The following is a 25,292-nucleotide window of genomic DNA, read 5'->3' on the forward strand; positions in this document are numbered from 1 at the left end:
TCGAGGTGCCACAACAGGGCAAGCGATCCTGTAAAAATCCCAGCTATTGCATGGTGCACTGTAACCCATGCAACTCTTAAGTGGGCGTAACGGCAGGCGTGACAACGTTCGGAGGGCCCCTGTCACTAGGTCAAAAAAATAACCTGGCTGCGTAGCTTTGGTTTCTGAGCTTTACCACTAGCCCGTGGCAATGGCAACTGTCAGCTCGCGCATACGCCAGTAGTCCAATTTCAGCTCCGTGCCACTTTCAGGCGCTGACTGACAAGTCGCTGGTAATTTTTTTTCCTTTTTAGAAGCAGTCTCGCCATTCCGACGTCAATGTGCGTTCCCATCTCGCTTACGTTCGCGATGTCTTCCAGCATGCTGAAACTCAGTGCTCGTCACGGGCTTACATGTGTTTGCACGACAGAGCCACCTCATAAGACTACCACATTTTTTGCATTTTTTTTTTCAGGGCCACGGAGCATTTTATAAATCGACCTTCGAATAACCCGGGCATTTCTGTCGTTTCTTTGAACTCTGAATTAATGAGGTTTTACTAGCCATCATGTTATTTTTGTTTCCGGTCTTGTCATGTTATGGATTTCATTTTGCATGACCACATTACAGGTGGGATACTGTTATGCAGTTCAATTAAGTAGTACACATTTCTGCGCACAGTATGTTTTTTTTTTATATGGTGCTCGGACAGTCTAGTTTTGTTTATTTCAGTTGCAAAGGCCATGCACTATTTTGAAAAAAATATGAGCAACAATGTTTGCTTGTTTATCTTTTCTGAATTTTTTTTTGTGCTGACCAGATACTCGATATTTGAAGCCATTTTTTCTCCATGTTCGTATTCGATTTGTATTCGAAAATTTCAATATTCGCACACCCCTCATAATACCTTCTTCTACTCATGTAATTTGGCTGCACATTGTTGAAGCTGACCATGGGTGGTGCCTCGCGTGGCACTGTGTTGATCTAAGTCGTGTCGCACTTCTTGGAAACCTCATTTCAATGGTGTGTGTTTTGCACAGTGCAGACGCTTGAAATCTTGCTCCAGACTTTTCAAGCTCTTCAAAAGCAGACTGTGGCTGGTAGCTTTCAAAAATGCGTAACTCAAGCAAGATTTAAACATCTTGAACAAGTTGTTGGGAATGCATCTGGACACTTTTTGCCCCTCTACTTTGGCGGAAAGCTTCTGCGCTTGCAGCCTCTAAAGCTCTGCGTAGAACTATTTGCATGTTTCGTGCTGACATCTTTGAATGGCATTCTCACAGCGGTGGTTTGAAACAAGTTCTTGTGCGCACTTGCACTGACACCACACATGCTGTCATGAGCAGAAGTCATGGAGCGCTTGTAAACAGGAACAGCTCATGGTAGCCGTAGTATCATGGTACATTTTATACCTGTTTATGATCATGTGTCTTACATGAAATAAGCTATGTGCATGAAAAATGTCGAACATCCAGTAGATGAGTGCCGTCACTGTGGGAACACTTGCAGGTTGCGCATTTGACTCACATTTATGGGAGTGAGAGCTTGTTTGCATTATGTGAGGTTCCAACTAAGGGGAGCCTTTTTAATATGCAGAATGTTGACAGGACAAAACTGTCAATTGGAATAACCTGGCTGTTCAAATTAAGTGAGTTCAAGTGTAGCCCCTCCACCTGTTGGATCATCTGACTGTTCAGGTGGCGTATGCCCCTTTAGGCGGCTGCTAGGGGTCAGCCTGGGTGACACACTCACTTGGCAGAGCATGGCAGTCCTTGGTTTCATCAGTCAACACTGCGTTTGACCATGTAGTGTGCGCTGACCAGTTCACCTCATGCTGGCTGGCTCAGTTCTTTGGTGAAGATGGACACCAGTCCATTGAAGTTAGGTTTGCTTGCGTCTATCTTTATTCTGATGTTCGCAAGAGAACAAAGGAAGATCTTTCATGCTGGGACATGTGCCAGGCCTCTTATACAGCAATACAATGAGAGCCGTACCGCTTTTTCAAGCTAGGTGTGCAGGCTTGGGTGTGTACGCCTAGAATTTTACACATGTTCCCAGCACCCTTGTGAGGCAGAAGCTGGCACTGTCCCGTGACCCTTTTCCATTTTTCTCCCTTGCAGACTCCCCTGTCCGGTGACTATGGTGATCTGCAGGAGAAGTTGTCACACCTGGAGGCTGAGAAAGAAAACCTGACGCTGCAGGTATCGTAATGGGAGCTGGCATCAGCACCACACTTGTTGCTCTTTTATTTGAAGCGAGGGCAGTTGAGTGTTAAAAATTCTGAAGAATTCTCGTCTCACATCGTATTTTACTTGCTCGGTCAGCATCAGAGTCCCACAATTTCTGCAGCACAGGAAGGGCAGAGCAGTCTGCCATGTGCATACCGTAGTGCTTGTGTGTCCTTTTGTGTTTTTATTCTTTGCATACAAGAGCTGTGCAGTACAACTCTCCTTCATTCAGGTGCAGCTAACCATAGCTCAGCCTTTTCTTACCATAGCGCTGTTGGCTTAGACACTTGGGTCTCTGCAGAGTTAGAAGGCAGACACTGTCGGCTACTTCGTGCGAACCCCCTGTGGTGCAGGTGAGTGTGCTGAGCGACCAGCTGGAGCTGCAGAAGGACAAGCTGGCCGAGCTGGAGGCTGCCCTGCTCGACAAGAAGCTCCTGCTCGACCGCACCGAGCAGCTGCTCAAGCAGGTGGGCACCGTTTGCTCGCAACGAGGCAATGGGAAGGCAGGCCTCTAGCTTTTGGGTACAGCTGTTAGGAATGTGTCACAGGCACACAATAGGTCCTGCCCGCTTACAGGCTTGTAAGGCATTGTGTTAGGGGGGCATCAAATTGCAAACAATGCATTTGGAACAGAATAAGCAAAACAGTATGAAAAAAAATGCAGTGCACACCAAAAATACTTGAACACACGAAAGAAGAACAAATTAATAGACCTAACAACAGGCAAATAAGAAAAAAGATATGCAATGCAGGTTAAAGCACAACAGCAAAATAATAAGTGCATGTAGCTCATTTTGTTATCAGCGTGCAAACAAACAAGCTGTGATATAGTACATTCATGATATGATGAGCAAAATACTACTTACAGATATGAAAAAAAGAAAACAAAATGCATAAAAGAAGACGCAAGTTCAAGCATTGCATCAAAATGGTACTTAACAGCTGCAGAAAGGCAAAAAAGGCATTAAAAAGATGTCACTGAAGACGTGTTAAGCAATGGTTTCAGTAAAATGTGGGATAAGTTGGTGATGGAATGTATCTGGATGAGACAGAGAAGTGATGCTATCTGGTAAATCATTCTATAATCTGATGGCTGAAGGAAGTGCCGATGAATTAAAAGCTATTGTGTCACCATAGATCTGTGTGAGTATGAGGCAAGGTGTCCTCCCCTGTGGGGGGCGGTGTCATTGTAAGCTGGCTCATTGTCTTCCTGGCATCAAATAGGTCCAAAAAAGACAGTCTTCTCACCGCGGTTGATGTACAAGCACATTTGTGTGTGTTGCAATATGCTTCATGTGCAGTCACTGTCACTCCCGTGCAAAGGTGCAGTGGAGGATGTCGATATTTCATGCTGGCCAGGTGCCACTGGTTCTTGCATGATGCTGTTTGGTTGCCTGCTTGCGCTTTCTTTGTGACAGCTGTACTTAGGTTGCTGCCCGAGTGCACAGTCGTCTTTCTCACTGGCAGGAGATGATGCTGAAGAAGAAGATTGAGGCTGACCGGCTGGAGCTGCTGGCAGACCTCCCTGCACTCAAGCTCAAGCTGGTGACGGCTGAGCGCGAGAAGTCCGAGCTCGAGAGCAAAGTCAAGAAGCTCGAGGTGAGTGGCCTCTGTGGGTAAGCCCATGTGCACTGCTTAAGCAATTCATCTGTTGAGTGCCCTCAATTTTGCTCTGTTGTGTGGTTGACCAAAGCCATTCTACACTGCTGTGTGCCCGGCAGGGATTAATCATCTCCTGGAAGTTTGGCTTAGTGCAGAGCGAGATTTACTCACCTTAATTCGGAATTTAGCAGGTGCGCATCTAATTGACAGCAGCAGTCATCATTCTTGGGTGCATTTGCTACTAGTAAAGGGGTGTGGGGATTGGGTCCCCTTTAACACGGCTGCACTCAGGTGGCATGACAGGTAGCAGTACAAATGTCATGCCACGTTGCAAAAGCAGAGTCAGTCCACAGATAATGATTGTGATACACGAAGCAGCTGTAGCCTTATGGCTGTGCCATAGGGCAGACTGAGCTCTACAGTAAGGGGGTTAAAAAAAAACCTGCAAGTACATCTCTGCGATGGAGGGGAAACACAAAGAGGCTGCTGGGCTGTGCAGTGTGAGGGCACTGTAAAGGTAGCCAGGTGGTTGAAATTATTCCACAGACCTCCATTGCAGGCACCTCTTTCTTCTTTCACTCCCATGTTCCTCCCTACTCTTAAGGTGTGCTGCAGGTGACCACCCGAGACAATTACTGCCCCATTTTCCTTAACTCAAAACCAGTTTTGAATGTTTTTCCTCAGTGATTTTTTTCCTACCTTTCCTCTAGTGTGAATACCTTGACAAGCAGGATACAGGTGGGTGTTTGGTGATCTAGGTGTACACCTCAACCATGCTGTGAGGAAAGAGATGAAGGTGGGAGGGAGGGAAGGAAGAAAGAGGCACTGTAGTAGAGTGCTCTGTTGATCCATGCCATACCTGTGTCGGTCACTGTGGCTGTCATGGGATAGTTTTGCATTTGCATGAATTTGCATGAATCACCTGCTTCAGAAAGCATCCCATGTTAGTATATACAAACCCTAGGACATGAATATAGCGCAAAATTTTTTTCGGTACTTTTTTTCAGTAGCTCAGCCATCAGACTTGTGAGCAGTGAGGAGTAGCCAACTTCTAGACACTCTTAGGGCGTTGAGGCAAAGCGCAGGGTGGACGAAATGGAAGGGAAGTAGTGGTTTGTAAGGGCAGGCAGTGAAGAAGCCGTGTGGAGGGAAGGCAGAGAGGGTGAGTGGGTGCAGGACTTGACAGCATGAAGCACTTAACAGCACTTTCACACTTTCAGGCACCGGAAACGTTATTATGCTTGATTATTACGCTTGATTGTGTTGAGCTTTTCTCAAGCATTTTCTTTGGAGCAACATTGAATGACATGGAAGACAATGTCATATTCATAAGGGGGCAGCTCTTGGGCTTTTGTTGCATTGAGCTGTTTGAGATTGCTTTTTAATTTAGCTGAATTTTTTATTTATTTCTTTAGAGCGTTAGCTTCTATTAAATCCCTTCACAGTTTCGTGCAGTCGGTGGCAGCATACACAGCACCACCTGCCTCTGTTGGCAAGTGGCATAGTGGAGAGAGGAAGTCACCCTCTCCACATTTAGGAGAGAGAGAGAGAGGGTTGGATGTGACAGGTGGAAAAGTGTAAATCCCTCCCCATTTTGGGGAAAGAAGGAAGATGGAAGAAGGAGAGGGGATGGTAGGGGACAGGTGACCATGTGGCTCGGGCGTCTGGCTCGCAAGGGGACATGGTTGATTTGAAACTCGCCACCGGGCAAGAAGTGGTACTAGTGTCCCTCAGCCCAGTACTCACCCGCCGCGGTGGCTCAGTGGTTAGGGCGCTCGACTACTGATCCGGAGTTCCCGGGTTCGAACCCGACCGCGGCGGCTGCGTTTTTATGGAGGAAAAACGCTAAGGCGCCCGTGTGCTGTGCGATGTCAGCGCACGTTAAAGATCCCCAGGTGGTCGAAATTATTCCGGAGCCCTCCACTGCACCTCTTTCTTCCTTTCTTCTTTCACTTTCTCCTTTATCCCTTCCCTTACGGCGCTGTTCAGGTGTCCAGTGATATATGAGACAGATACTGCGCCATTTCCTTTCCCCCAAAACCAATTATTATTATTATTAGCCCAGCACTCAGCTAGTTTCTTTGCTGTCACACTGCAGCTAACGCTCAGTTTTTCATTTTCCTCAAGTTTCGATCTCATGTCACTTCTGTGGTCGTGTTACATTTGTGCAGATGCAGTTGTAGAAAGGGACAAGAAGAAAAGGAACAATGGTCTGTTTTAAGGCTGAAGTTCCTGGAGACGTGAGGGATTTGATCACTGGGCATAAACAGTTCTGGAGCATGTGTGCAGAGTCAGAGGAAGTCAGTTCTGGTGCTGAATGGTTTGTAGACACATGGCACAGGATTAAGTTTGAATCATTAATGCGCACACACACACACACAAACACGCACGTACACATGCACGAACACACACACAATGCAGGCCTAGTAAGCTGGCCCAGGAATCAAAACTCCCATCCTAAAGGCTTTGTAGGGTTGTGTTGTAAGCTTGGGCACATTGTTGTAATTGTTCACGAAAGGTTCAAATCCAGTCTCATGCTGGTGGCATCTACTGGCTGTAGAGATAATTGTCTGCTTGCATGCACTGTCTATGCTCTTCGCAGTTATAGTTTTATGTGCTACACGTATAGGTATAATGGCTAACTCGTGCAGTTTTTTTTAGGCCAATTTCATGACCCCGCTTTTACAATTCAGGGTGGCAGTGTTCTAGTAGAGACACATCATAGGGACTGGGGTGGTACCAATGCATCCTAGTGCCATACCAGTTGTTACTGTGTTACATGGTGTAATCATTTCAGTAAGCTGAGAAAAGCCTTGATTTTGAATACATGGGTGCTTCTTTGGGAGAAGTGTGGTCCCATAAAATTGTGGTTGCGACTCCCACTGTAATGCTCATATTGTAAAGAGCAGAACTGCACTATGTTTACGCCCATTGCTGTGGAGTTTCGCCTTGTTTCGTTAAATAAGTTCAGAGGGCAGTTGTAAAAGTATGACTTTGATATGCTGTCCGCTCACAATGGTGATAACACAGGTAATGACACGTGTGCGGTGCCATTCATGCCTCAGTAATTCCACATAGTGGCTAGTGCACAAGGAAGACGCACACAGAAAGAATCCAGACAGGACAAATGCTAGCCATAGCGCGCTACCCATTATGTTGAATTATAGCAACCAACTAGCCCAAGTAAGAGCCTTCTCACTAATTGCACTGATCAATGTGTCACTTACACATCTAGTTGGTGTGGCTTGTAATGCGGCCTTTCCTGTTCCTTATGCCTTAGGCTGGCTCATGAGGAGAGGTGATATTTTATAACGGATACTCATTGTGGGTGCAACCAGTCCTTTACTGATCATAATGCATCCTGCCAAGTGCGCCTCATGAGACCAATACATAACAACTACCAGTACATGCTTCACATCACCTGAACGTTGCGCAGGGGGACTAGACAGCAGTGTGTAAGACTCTTGTTTGTGGACCACCAGTGCCTTGTTTTTTCTTCTGTGCAAAAGTCGACTGGTCACCTGTCAGTGGCAGTGGCTAGTTTCACCTGCCATGCATTGCTGCCCTCTGTCTCTCGTCTGGAGAAGAAAATTCAGTTGAGGCAAAGTGTGTGTGTCCTTGTTGTGCAGACGGACGTGGTGCTGCTGCGCTCGCACCTGGCCGAGCGGGAAGCAGAGCTCATCACACGGTGTGGCCGGGTGGCCACCTCCCACCATGGCTCAGTGTCCTCGGTCGCCGACAGCTTCCGGGGTGTTACGCCTACCAAGCTGGGTGAGCTCCGCTGCTCATGCTGCCTATGCTGCCCTTACATGCCCCTCCCTGCACACACAGTTGAGTGTGCGAGTATTTGGCAAACATGAGCCAAAACCACACTGAGCGGTGCAATCTATGCTATCCCGAGCCTTTGTCTCCTGTCTCAGAGACATCCTTGGTAACACAGCGGTGCGCATGCTTACTACGAGGGTGGGTCAGGTTGAATGCATTGGTGGTGATGGGATAAAGCAGCTACCCTGGGCTGTTCTCCGCTTCCTGCTATTTGTCTTGATCACTTGCAGTTTCCTTCGAAATACTTGTGCTGTAGAAACGAAAAATAACAAATATCAGTGGAAAGGGTCGAAGACACATCTGAAAGCAATTAAAACTGTGGTTTGATCCATTTTTTTTTTGAAGAACACAGTTGCAAACTGCGGCTGATTCCATAGAAAGCTGTAGTTCAAGTCAAGCACTAAAGTAAGATTTTTAAATTCCAGTAAACATAAGAGGAACCAGAAGAGACTGCAATGGGCCACCTCTGGTGAGCAACCACGACCCCCGCAGGCTTTGTGAAGCCATAGCTGCCATTTTTCCTGCCGTGTGTAACTTAGCATTAAAGGAGCAGGGACACCAGATTTTGGTTGTGTGCTATTTGTTTTGGAATGATCCTCAAGACATTGGTAAACATGAATCAGCACATCGAATTTTCCAGCACGTGGTAAATGATCTATAATTAAATTTTTGTTTCATGTTTCGATTTCTACACACAAGCAGTGGCTGTGATGCACAGTCGTCCACACATCTTTCTAGAGTGCCCGAATGGTACACCATGCAGTCCCCTGCTTCTGACGTGTCTCATCATTTTGGGTCACCCACATTGCCATGGTACTCCCTGTCCTTGAAACTGGCCTCTTATGGCTCTGCCTCCCATGGGGGTTTGAGTTTGCCTTGCTGTCATTGCGCTGCTGACAAATCTAGCCCACAGTGAGGCTTGGTCGCCATCTGGCCAACACGTACTTTTTACGACGCCTGTGAGGACCGACGGAGATGGTGCGAAACCGACCCTCGGGGACTTCCCTTGCAGGGGCAGACTGGAAGGAGCGCTCACCCGGCCCTGGCGATGGTGACAAGCAGACGGTGAGCCTCCTTGGCATATCTGCCTGCAGTGGTGTCAGGGCATAGCGGTGGAAGGTGGGGTTATGGCAGGGGAGTGCCTCTTGTTCAGTTGAGGTTCACATTTTAGCTGTGGTAAACCATTCAACCACTCTTCTTGACTGCAGTATCATTGTACAGAACAAACTTTTGCTGCATTGCCTGAAAAGCACGGGTACTCATCTACTGCACTGTCTGATCACAGAGTAGAGTGGCAAAGCCAGCAAGGGAAGGTGCCTATATGTAGTGCTCACACCATCATGTGTGCCATGGTTGTGCCATCACCACAGTAATGAGGCCAGATGATACCATAGCAGTTGGGTGATGCTTGAAAGGATACTGTACAAAATAATTAGGTGGTTGTACAGTGGAAGCATGGCATTGGCAGTTATCGTGAGTGATAAGATAGCGCGGAAGCTCAATTGTTTGCTTACCACATTTGCTCAAACTGATTAATTTGATCAACAATGCAAAGCAGCACGTCCAACACGCTCGCAGTCATTTCTAAATGTGTGAAGCCATCATGTATATGTGGCTTAGAAACTGTACTCCAGTCAGTTCCCTAATTAATCGTGCACAAGATGGCTTTCGCTGAAATTTACATCAAAGCCTGTCGGCACAGTGCAATCATACCTAGCAAGGCAGCTTCATTTCATGCCAATCGCGCTCAAAACCAGTGCTTATTATGCTATTCCAGCGCATCAGTCGTTTAATTTTTTTGATGAAAGTGAACAGTTTGGGGGTGACATTCATTCAGCCATTTCTTGACACTAAAGTCCAAGGTAGTTTAAAAGCCTAAGCATGAGCTTCATATCACGGAGAAGCATAAGAGTTCAACACTCCACTATGAAAAGTGCAAAGTTGAGCATGAAGCCCCCCCAGTAATCAGGAACACACACACACAAAAATCAGCAGATGGTTTAGCATGGCTAAGTGCTGAATATCATGTAGTAGCACCAATTACAGTGGGCACTTAAGGTCCTTATGTGCTAAAGGCATTTGACCTAAAGGCCTTTACAATAAAGACCTTTACCCAGGGAACATTTGCCATGAAGGTCTTCACCCTAAGGCTTTTGTCCTAAAGGCCTTTGAATTAAGTGCCTTTGCCCTGAAAAACATTTACATTGAAGACCTTCACCCAGAAGGCCTGCCAGGCGTACACAGCTGGCAGGTCGCCCACACACAACCTAGTGGTCAGGTGGGCCGCCTGCCCCAAAGCAGGCTTCAGGGAGGAACGTGCGTAGCACTGAAATCGGAAAATCTGCCTATGTGTAGTAGTGTTGCCGCACTAAAACGTGCTTTTTATAGCTGCCAGTGACTTTTTCAGGTCACAGAGGCAAACCTTTTTCTACTGGTTGCAGAGTTTTGAATTAAGAGATTTGGAGCTTTCCATAAACTTTCCCGATGCATAACATGTCTAGATAAGGCACCTCATGCTGTGGTTTATATTTCTATTTTTTTTTTGCTCACCTTTCTCGCAACCACAGCGGTGGCCTAGTGGTTTGAGCATCAGCCTTGCATGCGGGAGGTGCGGGGTTCGATCCTCAGTGCTGCCAGGTACCCACCGGTCATACAATGGGTACAAGCTTCCCCTAGCCTGGTGCTCGGCTTATGCAGGGAGAAATGCTTGGGAAATGGGTCTTTGACCCCATCTCGAATAGAAGAAAATACTACCTTGCGCCATGGAGCTCTTTAGCTGCAGATGCCCTTGTGCCATAAAAAATTCGTCACCTCTGTCGCGTTGCAAAACCTGTGAATCGGAAGTGTCACTCTGCAGCTGTGCACAGTGTTTGCCAAGCCCCGCCTACTGCACATAGAATGAATAAAGAATAACTGAGTGGCACTAAAGAGTGCATCTCTCTCTCCCCAACCCTGTGTGTGCAGTTTAGTGAAGCCCGCCTGCACGAGAAGCCCCCCATGTGTCCCTCACGGAGTGCGTCAGCCACTCTGCCCTCTCCCCCGGGTGCCCTGCGGTCCAGCACGCCCCTACAGCTGTCGCCTCGTCCCAGCAGCGACGATGGCTCACATGTGGTGCGTGGCTCAGCTGTTCATGCATCCTGCTGGGAACGCTGCTAGTGCAAACTCTACAGGGCTGTCTGCTTGGATTGCCTTCAGAACCCTCTAATACTGAACGAGCCTTGTCTCTTGACGGCTATGTGCTAGGAAACGAATTTCTCAAATCGGAGCATCCACCATGATGCCGTTGCGTTGGAAGTAGCCGAAGCAAGCCTTTGGTTAAACAGATCACATCCATGTGGATGTAACAGGGTGTTTTCTGTCATTAGGCACCGAGGGTGCTGGGGGCGTTCAGCTGCAGTTGCCACAGCAAGGGTGAAAGGGCAGTCTCATATCACTGATTTGAACCACTGCTCCAACCTTTGCCAGCAGATATTCCTGTCATATACTGCTGTTTAATTTCTGCAGCAATTAATGGCATGTCTTCATGTACATTTTGCGCTGTCGCATAGGTGGAAAATGCATAACCATTGTTCCGCTGCAATCCTGAAAATTAAGGACAAGAAAGTTATACTTTCATGTGGGGCTGAACCCCATCAGCCATGTTGTTGAGAATTGGATTTAAGGTGCGAAAATATGCTAGTAGTGACGCACAGTGGCGCTCGACTGGTTGCGACTACAACTTGGCCTATAGTTTGGAATGGTGCTCCGTATATGGAAACCGCAGCCATTGGTGAAAGGTTGCTCTTGCCTGGCCTGCTAGTCTTTGCGGCTGCCTGCCTGGTCATTTTGTGTTTGCTTGATGACATGGGATCGTCACATCCGTATGCCTGTATTGTGTGCGCTCTGAGTGTTCACTGGTCTCCCAACTCCTTAGTTGTAATTCCCACTTGTCATATCTTTCTCACTGATGCTTTGGAAAGCGCAACACGCGATGGTGATGGTGAAACGTCTCATAAACGCTGCCTGCCCACTTGTCTGTGGCGCTTCTGCGAGTAAGACTGTCATATCCGCTGACTGGTCACAGTGGGTGTGGTCAGTTGCACATTCATTAAACATTCAAACAAAACACATGCAAAGGAATGCCTGTGTACCAGGGCAGTCATATTGCAGGTATTGTATTTACTCGCGTAATATGCACCCTCAAGTAATTTGCAGACCCCTAATTTATTTCCCAGGTTTTTTTTTAAGTTTTAATTGCACATGCTACACTCCCTGCTGCACCAGAACTTACGCTAACTTTCCCAAAACAAACAGAACAAAGGTTTCCAGGCAAGGCATGTTTTTCATCATCATCATCATCATCATCAGCAGCAGCAGCAGCAGCAGCAGCAGCAGCAGCAGCAGCAGCAGCAGCAGCAGCAGCAGCAGCAGCAGCAGCAGCCTGACTACACCCACTGCAGGGCAAAGGCCTCTCCCATGTCTCTCCAATTAACCCTGTCCTTTGCCAGCTGCGCCCACCCTGTGGCTGCCAATTTCTTAATCTCATCCGCCCACCTAACCTTCTGCCGCCCCCTGCTACGCTTGCGTTCTCTTGTAATCCACTCCGTTACCCTCAAGGATGAGCGGTTATCTTGCCTTCGCATGTTTGTGTTCATGGTCATTTTGCCTCCGTGCAGCTGAGCGTGACCTGTGGGAATGAGGGGAGGGGGGTTAGGTACCCCACACTGGCTGCGTCTTCTTGGGCATAATCATTATCGCATGTGAGTCATCGCTGGATTTCTGCATTTTCGCTTTTCAACTTTTTTTATGCTTTTTCATCACGCTCAAGTTGAACAGCAGCTTTTGGTAGCCAAAAGGAGGAGTGTTGTTTTGGTACTGCGTATAGTTTTGTTTGTTTTTATTCAGTAGCATCTCTTTAGTGATGACATGGTGTTGCCAACTGGACGTTGCAGCTGAGCAGTGTGCGCCAGTACAGCAACAGCCTGCCACGTTCGCACGGCCACCAGGTGAGGCGGTCGGCTGAGGAGCCTGCCCCTTCACCCCCCACTGCTGCTGCCGTGGCTGCCCCCGAGGCCAGCAGCCGGGACGTCTTTCGCAGCCGCAAGAGCTCAGCGGGTGTCTCCTTTGGTAAAGGCTTTTTCCGCTTGCGGTCCTCTCGCCGGGCCTGCAGTGCACCCGAACTAGGTGACGGTCTTATCTCTTTCTTTCTGCACCTCCTCTACCTTGGGTCTCGCATGAGGTGGGACGCTTTCCATTGGGCATGCATTCCGTTTTTCACTAATCAACATGCTGTATAGAACACCTTCGGCCTATCTCTCTACCAAGGTGGAAGGCATTTGCTTCAGGGCACCAGGCAGAGGTGGGTTCAGACATGAGTTGCAGTGGTGTAATGATCACGGATGTGAAGGTTAGGTACTTATGGTGCATGCTGTACGGTATACATGACATACAATTAAACCTGGATATAACAAAACTGAGGAAAGTGTGAAATTTTTCGTTACATGCTGCATTTTGTCACCACTTTTCACATGAAAACTTGGAACACTGTGCAGAACAGAAGCCGGAATGAAAAATAAATGTAGACAGAATGGCCTAGCAAATACGTTCACAATAAGCCCCTGTTACCCGAAGGCATAAACGTAGTGCGACATTTCGCGGTCGCATTGAGAGTATGAACGCAGCAGCATCCGCCACCGTCCCCCCGAGGGATCGCACACCGCCGTTATGTGCAGAATGGGGAGAGTGGGGGAGGCAGGGACAGTTGGAGGTACCTGGCTCTTTCCCCGTGCTCGGCTCCCGTAAACGCAAAAAAATAAAAATAAACTGTATGCCAGTCTGGCCGTCCACCGTAGCCCTTGAAAACTGACTCTCCGCCTCGGGTTGCCGGCGGTCTCAGTCGTCCCCACTTCCCACACCCCCCCGCTCCTGCCACGCATCTGCTCTTGGCGCCTGAATCACGTGAGCAACCGAGCTGTGGTGATAGGTGCCGCACTGCATGTCTCGTGTCTCTTTTGTTACATCGTGTTGTTTTGTGCTGCTTTTGGACATGAGCTATTGTAGCGCCACTTCGTGGTAGGCAACAGGGCCGTTCGATTCGCCTGCACTTCGTGAACTGGTTCTCGCGGTGCTGCACTTCGCCATTTGTTTCAGCGGTGCAAGATGGCGCCGTCTGCACGAAGCCATTCGTTTCAAAAAAGTGCAGACGTTGGGCAGGTCTAGTTCAGGAAAAGGTCAGGAAAACTGTGCACCTCCTCAGCAGTCGGTGCCGAAATCGTGCAGCTACAGCCGCCATGGAAGCAGACGATGCCTTGCGTGACGATGGCTTGTGCGTTGTGATAAATGCGGCGAAGGGACTCAGGTTTATCCGCTCGGCCTGTAACTACTTGCAGCGATTTCTGTGCAGTGTGTGCGCAGTGAAGCGCAGTGAACTATCACTGTGTGTGTCAATACTTCTGTGCTGGTGTGCCCACGTGCTGTGAATATTACTCGTGGACAGGCGCGCGAACACAGTGCAAAAGCGACGAAAGTGCCCACCCGCCAGCCGTCACAACCGTGGGTCAGGTGCGCGTGCACCTCTGTTGTGTTGCGTAAAAGAACACTCGTGCGTTTCGCACCAGCTGCCGCAAGGTGCATGTGCATCGATCTAGGCTGGTTCATGGCAGCACTTCGCTGCGATGTTGTGTTCAAAAATGTTTAACGCGATTCGGGATGTTGGCAGCCGTCGAGCTGGGCGACGCCAAGGCTAGCAGATGGCCAGGCCTGCACTCAAACATTCGTTTTGAAAGCAGTCAGTGCCAAGCTGCACTTGAACTGCCGGAACTGGCGCTGCATGCTCGCGGCACCCTAAGCGGCACTGCTTCAGAATTTTAGAGAACTGGTGCAGCGAGTGCAGGCGAATCGACGGACCTTAGAAAAGCGAAAGTGCATAGAATGCTGCGTTTGCCATGGAGAGGCACCGGTCGCGCTGGTGCATGGCATGTCGTGTCAACTGCATTCGCTCATTGTGATGTTCCTGTTGCAGCAGTTCGTGTCTTAACTCGTGTGATTTGGCAATGTTTCAAGTAACGCAGCAGTAGTTAATGGATAGCTGGCGTGGTGAGTTCGTTATATCAAGGTTGGCCCCTCCAACGCCTTCGTTACGTGGTGTTCGCAAGTAGCAAATACACACGCTTCAGTAGGGGTAGCGTTAGGGAATTAAGAAACATCGTAATATGAAGGAATTCGCTACATGGAGGTTTGTTAATCCAGGTTTAACTGTATGTGTGTTGTAGTGAGTTGTTGCTGAAACGGGAAACTGAGAGAAACTCTTCATGTTTTACTCAATATGAGAGCACTGCCTCACACGTGCCAAGCTTGCACCAAGACCCTAAATTCATATTCTGGGATATCATTGTTCACAGAATTGAGTCACACCGTTTACGTTTCGTAGTTCTGTTCTTGCTAAACTCATCAGCCGGGCAAAGTGAGCACTCTTAAAGGGGTACAGACACAAAATTTCGAACACAAAAAACCCGATATTGTTTATTTCATGGCTGTAAGGAGATGCCTTCTAGCAAGTTGCAGTTGCAGGCATCGAGTGGAACGTAAGTAATTTAATATGATTTTGGATGTCGTCCGAGGAGTCGTTCTGGATTGCAACCTGCATCGAGCGATGTCATAATGCATTTGCCCCAATTATTGTGACATCACAATCAATGCTTGCTTGAGGAAACAACCAGTGCTTGCCAGTGACGCCGGCTTCATTGGTATTGTGGTAGTCCAGGTTGGCCGCTCAGACGTGATTTCATGCACTTCAGCACTGGCGTCGACTGAGACCGAAACTGGTGGTACAGGATCATTTGTAATTAGTTATTAATGCTGTGCACAGGTGTTTTGAGTTAATTTTCACGAATACTAGGTCCATAGGTCTCTTTCAGGGCAGAAAACAGACACCCCATAACTTTGTGCCTGTAGCCTCCATCTGTAGTGATGTGTATTAGGGGGCAGAACTTTGCTCTTTAAGGGCAGCTCTGAGAAATGAAGGTCATTGGTTACGTGACCCAACAGAGCAATAAGTTAACGTTGTTAAGCTTAGCTGTTCTGTGGGCACAGGTATCCCTCTAGTTTTCATGCTCATGGTGGATGTGCAGGTTAGGATTTTTTCCATGTTTTCAGCCTTGTTCAGAGTGCTGTAGAGGTGAGTCAGGGCGAGGTGGCAGCATTAGCTGTGCTGAAGCTCTGTGCTGTGTCGGTGTGGGGGTTAAATGGTCAGAAAAGCACTAGTAATTAAAAGTGGAATTAAAGCAACGTGTTCGATATGTCAGTTTGCTGGCATGCCCAATGGAAAGCAGCTCCTCACTTGTTTTCTCTGTTGTATCTTGTCTCTGAACTGTCTGCGAGGCATGCAGTGTTTGGGGTTCTCCTGACTGTGCTGTTGGTTCTTTGGCATGTTTTTTTTGTTTTTCATTGTCTTGAATCTCTCATTGGCTGATCAACTCGTATCGAACTTCTTGGCACTCTTTCTGGAACTGCTGTGTAGAAGCCAGCTTGCAACCTTTCATTTTTTCCGCACTGTTTTGCCTTGGCTGGTGGTGTCTCTTATTGGCCCCACTGTTTTTGGTCAAAGGGGCGTAAGTACCTTTTGTCTTTTTGTGAAGGTAGCAGTGAGCAGACAGGAGTAAGTGCTAAGAGAATTGAGAGAAAGTATAGTAACTAACTTAAAAATATTAACTCAGCATGCATGCCACAAGCGTGTTTGGTGGCAGTGATAGCAGCATGTATGTGCATTGGATGGTCGTCATGTCAAGAATAAGCATCTGTGTTGGCTGTGTGCAATTTAAAGCTGATGACAAACTTTTGAGGTACAGTGCCAATAATGACTCTGCCAACTTGAACATCGTAGAAACAGCTGCATGTAGCTACAATCATTCCAGAGATACGCTCACTTCCCATGTGACATGATGAGAAGGACGTGTGCTGGTGGCCTTGAACAAAGGACATGAAAAAGCAAACATTACAGAGCTCCAGCAGCATTAGGAGACCTTTCATTGAACAATGGTCTAGTAACACGCTATTCCTTCTGTATTGCACAGTGGATATTGCACATTTTATCTAGTGAACAAGAAGTGAAGGGAGAACTTAGTACAGGATGACTGTATTTTGTGAAGTGGCATTACGTGCAACCAGATGAATTCAGTGTTTAAATTTACAGAAATTGTATTTGTCATCACTTGATGGCTACACGTGCACCAACAAAGGTCACGCCTTCAAATTAAATAGCGTCTACGAGCTATGGTCCCACCCGATGAGTAACTCTGCACAAGCGGCCAGCGAACACACTAGTCTGTTTTGAGCAACAGGAGGAGTCCCGTGTATTCAACAAGAAATGTAGCGATACTGCTGGACACGCACAAGCACAGTCCTACTACAAGTGCATGATGCTGTGCTAATGTCCAAGCCCCTCGATGCTACAACAATTAGAGTATTGCAGCAGCCACGGCGGAACACTTCACCAACTTCAGCTCATCGTGGTGCAGTTGACAAGGCTGCTGGCAGTGCACGGTTGCTCTCCCAGCACAACATGGTGCTAGCACGCTCAAGCAGACAGTTCGACACAACTGCGCGCTCAGCACAGGACATGTGTCGTCCACTTTGTTCCATCCTTGTGTTTTAAGCGCGACAAGTTGTGTCCGGATACAAGCGACCAGACTGCTGGCGCCATGGCCACTCATGCCAGGTACCGCTTCTGACTTCGCTCCGGTGCTCGCTGCCAGTGGGCCAGTCTTGCAAAGCCAAGAAAGACACCGCTTTCACAATGCTTGGTTCAGGAACATCTTAGTAGCTGACCTAAGCCAGTGCAACCACGGTGCACACAGGCAGTGCTACTGTGCTGAATTCCCCTGGTGGGCTGCTTGTGTGGCCACTGTCTACTGCCACCATGATTATGTGCATGCTCGTCATGCTCCTGGTGAAGAACTTGTCGGACACGCAAAGTAGCATTACCCTCGGGGTGCATTTGTGGGCACACGAATGACAGTGCAATTATGCACACAGCCTTGTGTACAGTGCCTACGGGAAGGGAGGGCACACACAGCTTAGATTTCGAGAAGTGAGCAGGCCTCTCGGGTTTAATGCAGTGGAACGCAAGAGTAGCCATATTAAAGGTGCACTAAAGAGGAATCTGAACTCGTATGCAGAAGGGTTGAAATGCGGGCCAGTTGGTTCATAGTAACTTGAAAAAAACCAGTCACAAAAGACAATGGGCAAGAGAAGGAGTGTACACGCCACAACGACTGGACTGTCGACTGGACTGTCAATTCAGTTGACAGTCCAGTCATTGTGGCGTGTACACTCCTTCTCTTGTCCATTGTCTTTTGTGACTGGTTTTTTTCAAGTTAATCTAAACTCATTTTTTTAACGCGGGAAGTCTATCTACACGTTCCGGGCATTCTTAGAAACCTCGAATTATTGTCCTGTGCGGCCGATGCCCTAACTAAATCGGATTAAACGTCTTGGCTCCCGCCTTATTTTTTTAACTCAATGCGGTAGGTAGGAGGAGTCAACCAATGCGTCAGCCAGTACCATGGCGGCTTGCCGCTCTGCCATCGGCAGAGTGATACGTAAATCAAAGCGTCCACGCGTATTTTTATTTACGTGGGCCTAATTTGCGGCTATATTGTCTGTGACTGAAACTGCTTATTGACAGGAACCTAAAAAACAAAATACCATATTTACACGACTTTAAGTCGACTCGAATGTAAGTCGAACCCCCCCAAATCACATTTCCGAAAAATAAAAGAAAGCTTCCAAATTTGTTTAAGCGTGGCCTGAAATAGTTGAATGCGATAGCATTATCCAGCGGCCGCTGTTTATCTCCAGCCGCTGTTGGCTGCCGCAAGCGGACGTGCCCGTGGGCACATTCCAAAACGAAAATGTATTAGTTACTGGACTACTCGTCCACACTTGCGCCGTGCTGCCGTCGTGATCACTGCTGCGGTCCCACAGCATGTCGGTCTAACGTCGTCGTCCAGCGAAATCCCACACTTCGCAAACAGCCACATCACGACATCGCATGGAACAGCTGAAAATTTTGCCTTGTTGCAGCTGCCACACCTGTATCACCCGTTGCGAACGTCGAAATTGTGGCCCGCCGGGCAGCTGTTTGTTTCTTCGGCGTAAAGAATGGCAGCCATCTTGAATGTAGCCATGAACGAGCGCCGGCCACTTGCCCGATCTGGAGCACAAATGATGACTGATGAAGCACTACATTAAACACTTGTGAAACACGGCCAGCTGTAGTCAAATGCGTCAGAGCCAAAGAGAAACTACGCACGAATGGCGTTGGCTCTTCCATTGGCTACTGACACTCCCTGGCACCGCTGCCGTTCCGAATGGGGGTGCCGCCTCGACTGGAACAGCGGCCCTTCCATCAACTACCAACGCTCCCTTCAGCGCCGAGTGCGCATTTGAAAGTAAAAAGAAAACTTGTTGGACGCTTGAGCTTCCCGTAGAACGCGATTGCGTTATCGGGCCGCCGCCGCTTCTCAGCAACCGCAGTCAGCAGCCACGTGTGGGGTGCCAGTTTGCTGCTTATCGTTTTTACGTGTGCTTTTACGTTGCGTAGGGCCGAGGGCTATCGGCATAGGAATTTTGGCGGGCTTTCACAAGGCGTAGTCGGCCGGACGATGGGTCGGCAAGCTAGGAAAGTTAAGGTGGACGAGGACGGGGAGTTAGTACAGTGCCAGGAGTGCGACCGTTGGTGTTATTTAGATGAGACTGGGTTCGGGAGCTTAGCCGAGGCGGATGAGGCTAGCTTCGCGTGTAAGATGTGTAAGCGGTTTGGGGACGCCGTTCACACGTTAAAAGGGGAATGGGAAGCTCGGTTTAATGCACTTAATGCGGACCTGAAGGTAGAACGAGAGGCACGGATTAAGCTGGAAGCTCAGGTCGCCGATTTGATTAAAAAGGAGGAGAATAATGTCGCCCTGTTGAAGCGAATTGTGGGCGAGATGAAAGAAGAGCGGGAAAAGCGGACCCAGCTAGAAAAACAGGTTGAAGCGCTCAGGTCGCGGCCGGCTGGGCACCCCAGTCCGGAGAAGTGTCAGGTGGGGGACGAGGCTCGTCGATCCTACAGTGCTGTAGCGCAGCGAGCATTGAGTGAGAAAAATGAGAAAGAGGTTAAAGCGGGCATGGAGACTCGCAACAATAGCGTACAGCGGCAGGAGAGTCAGCTAGAGCGATCCGGAGGCCAACAGATGGAGTTCGGAAGCGAACGGTTAGGGCACAGGAGGGTTCTGGTGGTCGGGGACTCGAACGTAGCGAGGGTTGAGGGAGGCGTTCTGACGGCAGTGAAGGCAGACAGGCGGGTGCAGGTGGAGGCTCAGTCGGTGAAGTGCATGGTGGATGCAATGGCCAAAGCCCGGGAGGTGGTGGTGGGTAGCATGGATGACGAACACCTTGTCGTTATCCATGCTGGTCTCAATGATGTGCTGCAGGGGAGGAGCCAGAATCTTGAGACGCAGTTGGAGGTGGGGGATGCGTACGCTTAGAGAGGCCTCTGAGAGTGTGCATGTGACCATATGCGCAGTCCCAGAGGTCCAGAGGCAGGCTCGCGAAATGGAAAGGAGGGTCGTTGAGGCTAACCGTGTAATTAGGCTATTGAGTCGACGACTAAGATACGGGGTGATGGAGGTCAACAGGGAAGTGTACGAGGTTAGGCCCCACCCTTTTGCACAGGATGGCATCCACTACGGTGGTGCCACTGGCAAGAAGGAGGTGGGTAGTAGGATAGGTCGCCAGGCAACAGCTTTTTTGGGGGGACCCAGAGCTCTGAAGGAACCAGTGTAGAGAAGGAAGAATTAAGATCAAACGGACAATGGAACCATAGGGGAAGAAAGAGACGCAAGCGCCAGGGCCAAGTTAATTCAGATATAGGTTTCATTAACATGCAAGGTGGCAGGAATAGACTGAAATGGGAGGAAATAGAAGAGCAGTTAAGGCAGGAGGAATTAATGGTATATGGTTTAGTGGAAACACATCTTAGAGACATAGATCAACCACCCTGTAACCCAGACTACGCATGGGAATATTGCAATAGAACAGAGGGCAGCAGGAAGGGAGGTGGAATTGGGGCATTCATTCATAAAGGTATGAATTTTCAAAGGGTTAGACTGGGATGCAGGGAACATTTATGGCTAAAAGGAACAGTGGCAGGCAAGCAAACACTCCTTGGCTTTGTATACCTGTGGACAGGGGTTAATGCCAAAGAGGAAAACAGGAAAATGTTAGAATGTATTGCAAGCGACATTGATGAGCTAGGAGGACAGGGCGAGATAATTATATTAGGCGACATGAATGCACACATAGAAGACCTGGATGGGTACACGGATTCGACAGGAAGCATGCTACAGGACATGTGTGACAGGCATGATTTAGTTGTATGCAACAGCACCGAGAAGTGCGAAGGGCTCATAACATGGGAGGCGGGGAGTCTGCACTCGACGATAGATTATGCACTAATGTCACAGAGGATGTATAACAGATTAGGGGTAATGAGCATAGATGAAGATGGTTCCAGAAATCTAGGTAGTGACCACAAGCGTATCAAGTTGAGCATCAGAGGAAAAAGCAATGTAGGACTGAAGCGAGATGAACAATCAGGGGGGAATTTTTACTCAGAAAAGCAATTGGAAGCAGCAGCCAAACAAATCGAGAAAGTAATTTTTGAGGATAGTGAAACAGAATGGACTTACACCAAATTAACTCGATTACTGGAGCTAGAGCTAGCTAAGGTGCAAGTAAAGCTAGAAGGGAAAAGATGCAAACCCAAGAGTTGGTGGGATGAGGAGGTCAAGAGGGCAATAGAAAGCGCAAGGAAGCATCCAGAGAACACAGATATTCCAAGAAGAGGGGGGAACCAAAACCCGAAGTAGACAGAAAATGGGATACCTTCATAAAGTGTAGAAGGGACGCATCCTATTTGATTAATGAGAAAATTAGAAGAAAGGGTGCCCAATGGATGTCAAAAGTAAATAAAAAGGATAGAAAAGCAGCCCAAAAATTCTGGAAACATCTAAATGCAATGAGTAATAACACTAGGCTAGAACAAAGCTTTATTGTTACAGATGAGGGTATTCCACTAGAAGGGGATGAGGCAATAAAACACATAGGAACAAGGATGACGGAAAAATTTACAGCAAAGCACGTGGCACATAATTTATCGAAGGAGGATAGACCGGTTACAGCAATAGCTTCACTTGAGCAAGGAGAGTGGGAAAGGGCAGAGAAGAAGGTTCCTAGTGGCACATCAACAGGACCAGATGGTATCCCGATTATGTTGATAAAGAAGTTAGGACCAAAATCCAAGCAAACATTAATACAGGTAGTGAACAAAATGATAGTGGATGAGAAAGTCCCCGATGAATGGCGATTAAGTAGAATGAACATGATATATAAGGGAAAGGGGGACAAAGCAGACGTAAGTAACTATCGTCCCATAACAGTGACATCTATGGTTTACAGGGTAGTGATGCAGATTATAAAGGATAGACTGCAGGCATGGGTGGAGAACGAGGGGGTGTTAGGGGAACTACAGAATGGGTTCCGGAAACAAAGGAGGTTGGAGGACAATCTATTTTCATTGACACAGTGTATAGAAATTGCGGAAAAGGAACATAGGCCCTGATGGCTAGCATTTCTGGATATTAGGGGAGCCTATGACAACGTTACTCAGGAGCATTTGTGGGACATACTGGGCACATTGGATGTGGAAAATGGAGTAATTAATCTTTTAAAAGATATATATAGAGGTAACAGAGTGCTCATAAAATGGGGAAAAAATGTATCAGGGCCTGTAGAGATACAGCGGGGGCTTAGACAAGGATGTCCTTTGTCCCCTTTGTTGTTCATGTTGTACCTGCAAGGGTTGGAGACCAAGCTAGAGGGGAGTGGACTAGGCTTCAACCTATCTTTTTTCAAACAAGGGGAATTGATTAAACAGACATTACCGGGACTAATATACGCGGACGATATAGTGATAATGGCTGACAACAAGGAAGACCTGCAGAAGTTGTTAGACATATGCAGTACAGAGGGAGATAGATTAGGCTTCAAGTATAGTAAGGAAAAATCTGCAGTCATGATATTTAATGAAGAGGGCGGTGAGCATAGAACACAGGAGTTCGTACTAAAAGTAGTGAATGAGTACAAGTATCTTGGGGTGTGGATAAATAACAGTGCTGAGTATGGGGGTAGGGAGGTTAGCTTTGGGAGCACATGGCAATACACCAAATCAGGGGGTACAGGGTGATATGGGATGGGCGTCTTTCGAGAGCAGAGAGGCTAGCAGTAAGATAGCATTTGAGGAACGATTGAGAAAGATGGAGGAAAAGCAGTGGGCTAGGAAAGTTTTCAGATACCTGTATATAAATAATGTTGACACGAAATGGAGAAAGCGAACTAGAAAATTGACAAGCAAATATCTGGACAGCAGTAAGGGGGCAAATAAGCAATTATCGGTTAAGAAAAAGGTTAAAGAAACAGAGAGAGCTCTGTGGAAAACAGGGATGCTGACGAAATCGGCACTGGGAACGTACCGGACCTTTAAACAGGAAATTGTCAAAGAAAATATCTATGATAATTGTAGGGGAAGCTCTTTGTTGTTTGAGGCCAGGACTGGAGTTTTGCGGACTAAGACGTTTAGAGTCAGGTACCAGGAGATAGACACTTTGTGAATTGTGTGCGGAGAGGAGGAGGAAACGGCTGAACACTTGATACTTTTTTGTAAAGGGCTTCACCCTACAGTGGAAAGCAGCGGGGCTGACTTACCCAAGGCTCTGGGATTTAGGGATAGTGAAGGGAAAGTGGATTTTAAGTGGTTAGAAGTAACCAAGCGAAGGTTATCTGATTGGTGGCTAAAAGCAAGACAGGAGTAAAATTTCACAAGACATGGCTAGGTGGCTTGAGCCACCGCCCGATGCAAAGGGTTCAGCCGTATCCATCCATCCATTTATCCATCCATCGATAACCGCCATCGGCCGCCGCCCGCGTGCGCGCGGAGGGTATGCCAGTTTTGCGTGTTGACATAGCAGCTGCTCAAGGCCAGCACCAAGAGCAATGCGACGGAGTCACGCAGCAAAAAGGCAACCACGCTGTAGCATGCCCGATATCTCGTTTGGCTCACCTTTACTTATAGTGAGGTGTTTTCGTTTCGATTGTAAGTCGACCCCCCCCACTTCGGATTTTCAAACAGAAAAATATAGGTCGACTTCCTATCGTGTAAATACAGTAAAGGCGAAAGTGAAGCTGCCACTGGACTGGCTGAAAGACATTCCACGCTTTGGTTGACTCCGCCTACCTACCGCGTGAGTTAAAAAAAAAGCCGGGAGCCGGGACGTTTAAGTCAATTTAATTAGGGCATTTGGCTGCGCAGGACAATAATTCGAGTTTCTAAGAATGCTCGGAGCATGCAGATCTAGTTCCCGCGGTAAAAATACAAGTTCTGATCCCTCTTTAGTGCACCTTTGATGAAAGGTTCAAGTATGAGAATTGTGTTTTCACACTATCAACAAGTGTTTCCAAGTTGTTAGTAGACCAAGTGGGTGGATTTAAAGCATTGAATCAAGGCAGTGTTTATGATGAGTATTGGTGTAGTTTCTTTCTGGTTGGCCAAATTGGCCAAGTAATCATAGTTGGCCACCTAATCAAATTTTTCTGAGGCAGTGATGCCTCTCGTGGGAGATTTAATGCTAGCTAACATGTGCTGTGAGTTCAAAAATGTATGAAGATGTCTGTGTTTATGCTGTGTTTGTGCTGTGCCCTTTAGCTGCATGTGCAAGCTTTGTAGGGTATTTTTTCAGGTAGATTGGCACCAGCTACGGTGCACGGCTATGCTGCAGCGATAGCTCTTGCTGTGGCACCATGCCTAGCTGCACCACTCCTGGAGTCAGGTCAAGCACCTCAAAGGGAAAGAATTTTGTTGTTTAGACCCCCTATGAAGAGTAGATTTTTCCAACACTTTCTTTTTTGTCAAGGTCTCACTCAGGCATGCTGAATGCAGAGTTGAGTGATGTTGCAGCAGGTTGACTGTTAACCCCTAGGATACAGTTCCTGCATTAGCCTGTGAGGAAGTAACTTCCGGGCGTTTTATTGGTGGGTTTTCTGGGCACTGTAGAGGCCCATCATACGCTGTGCTGGGGTTTTAGAAGTGTGGTGTCCAGAACTGCGGGGGGGGCTACATTCAGTGGCCCTGGTAAGCTGTAATGGGGCTGCTGTGTGCATCTTGTCTTGTTTTCTCTTGCTCGAGAACTGCCTCGTTGTTTAACATTGTAGTTTTTTGTCTAAATGGGAGCATGCTTCCGGTGTCTTAATTTGAGCACACCTGGTCCGGTTTGCCGGTCTGCATTGCGAGTGGACATGTTCAGGCTGAAGGTGTCGGTGTGTGAAATGGTGTTTGTTATCATTATGGATAAAATGAATGAAGGAGGCCCAAATTCTGGCAAGAAGGAAGTTCTGGGAATCGTGTCACTGGAAAGTATAAAGAAAGTCCATCAGCCAGCAGGTTGTGCAATTCATGGGTCACACAGTTATCTAACAAGGAGGTATGTGTTAGCATGCTATCACTTTTGTTGTAAATGCAATAGTGCACTCTTATCTTTATTTTTGGTGGGGGGGGGGGGGGGGGGGCTATTTTTTTTACTACTT

The 25,292-nt window shown here is 47.7% G+C and overlaps 1 protein-coding gene across 3 annotated transcripts in view; it reads left to right on the forward strand.

Annotated features, from left to right (window-relative positions):
• The window catches only part of Liprin-beta (liprin-beta 1), an 85,189-nt gene that overhangs the window by 21,031 nt on the left and 38,866 nt on the right, over window positions 1–25,292 (forward strand). For 2 of the 3 annotated variants that reach the window (XM_077661005.1, XM_077661004.1), the window contains 7 exons: window positions 2,100–2,180; window positions 2,561–2,674; window positions 3,675–3,806; window positions 7,439–7,580; window positions 8,647–8,699; window positions 10,599–10,745; window positions 12,566–12,740. In XM_077661005.1, the coding sequence (XP_077517131.1) occupies window positions 2,100–2,180; window positions 2,561–2,674; window positions 3,675–3,806; window positions 7,439–7,580; window positions 8,647–8,699; window positions 10,599–10,745; window positions 12,566–12,740 (844 nt within the window). Of the gene's footprint in view, window positions 1–2,099; window positions 2,181–2,560; window positions 2,675–3,674; window positions 3,807–7,438; window positions 7,581–8,646; window positions 8,700–10,598; window positions 10,746–12,565; window positions 12,798–25,292 lie in introns of all 3 variants that reach the window. The other variant, XM_077661003.1, reaches the window with a different exon arrangement.

The sequence above is a fragment of the Amblyomma americanum genome, chromosome 4 (assembly GCF_052857255.1).
Source record: "Amblyomma americanum isolate KBUSLIRL-KWMA chromosome 4, ASM5285725v1, whole genome shotgun sequence".
In the NCBI taxonomy this organism is placed as follows: domain Eukaryota; kingdom Metazoa; phylum Arthropoda; class Arachnida; order Ixodida; family Ixodidae; genus Amblyomma; species Amblyomma americanum.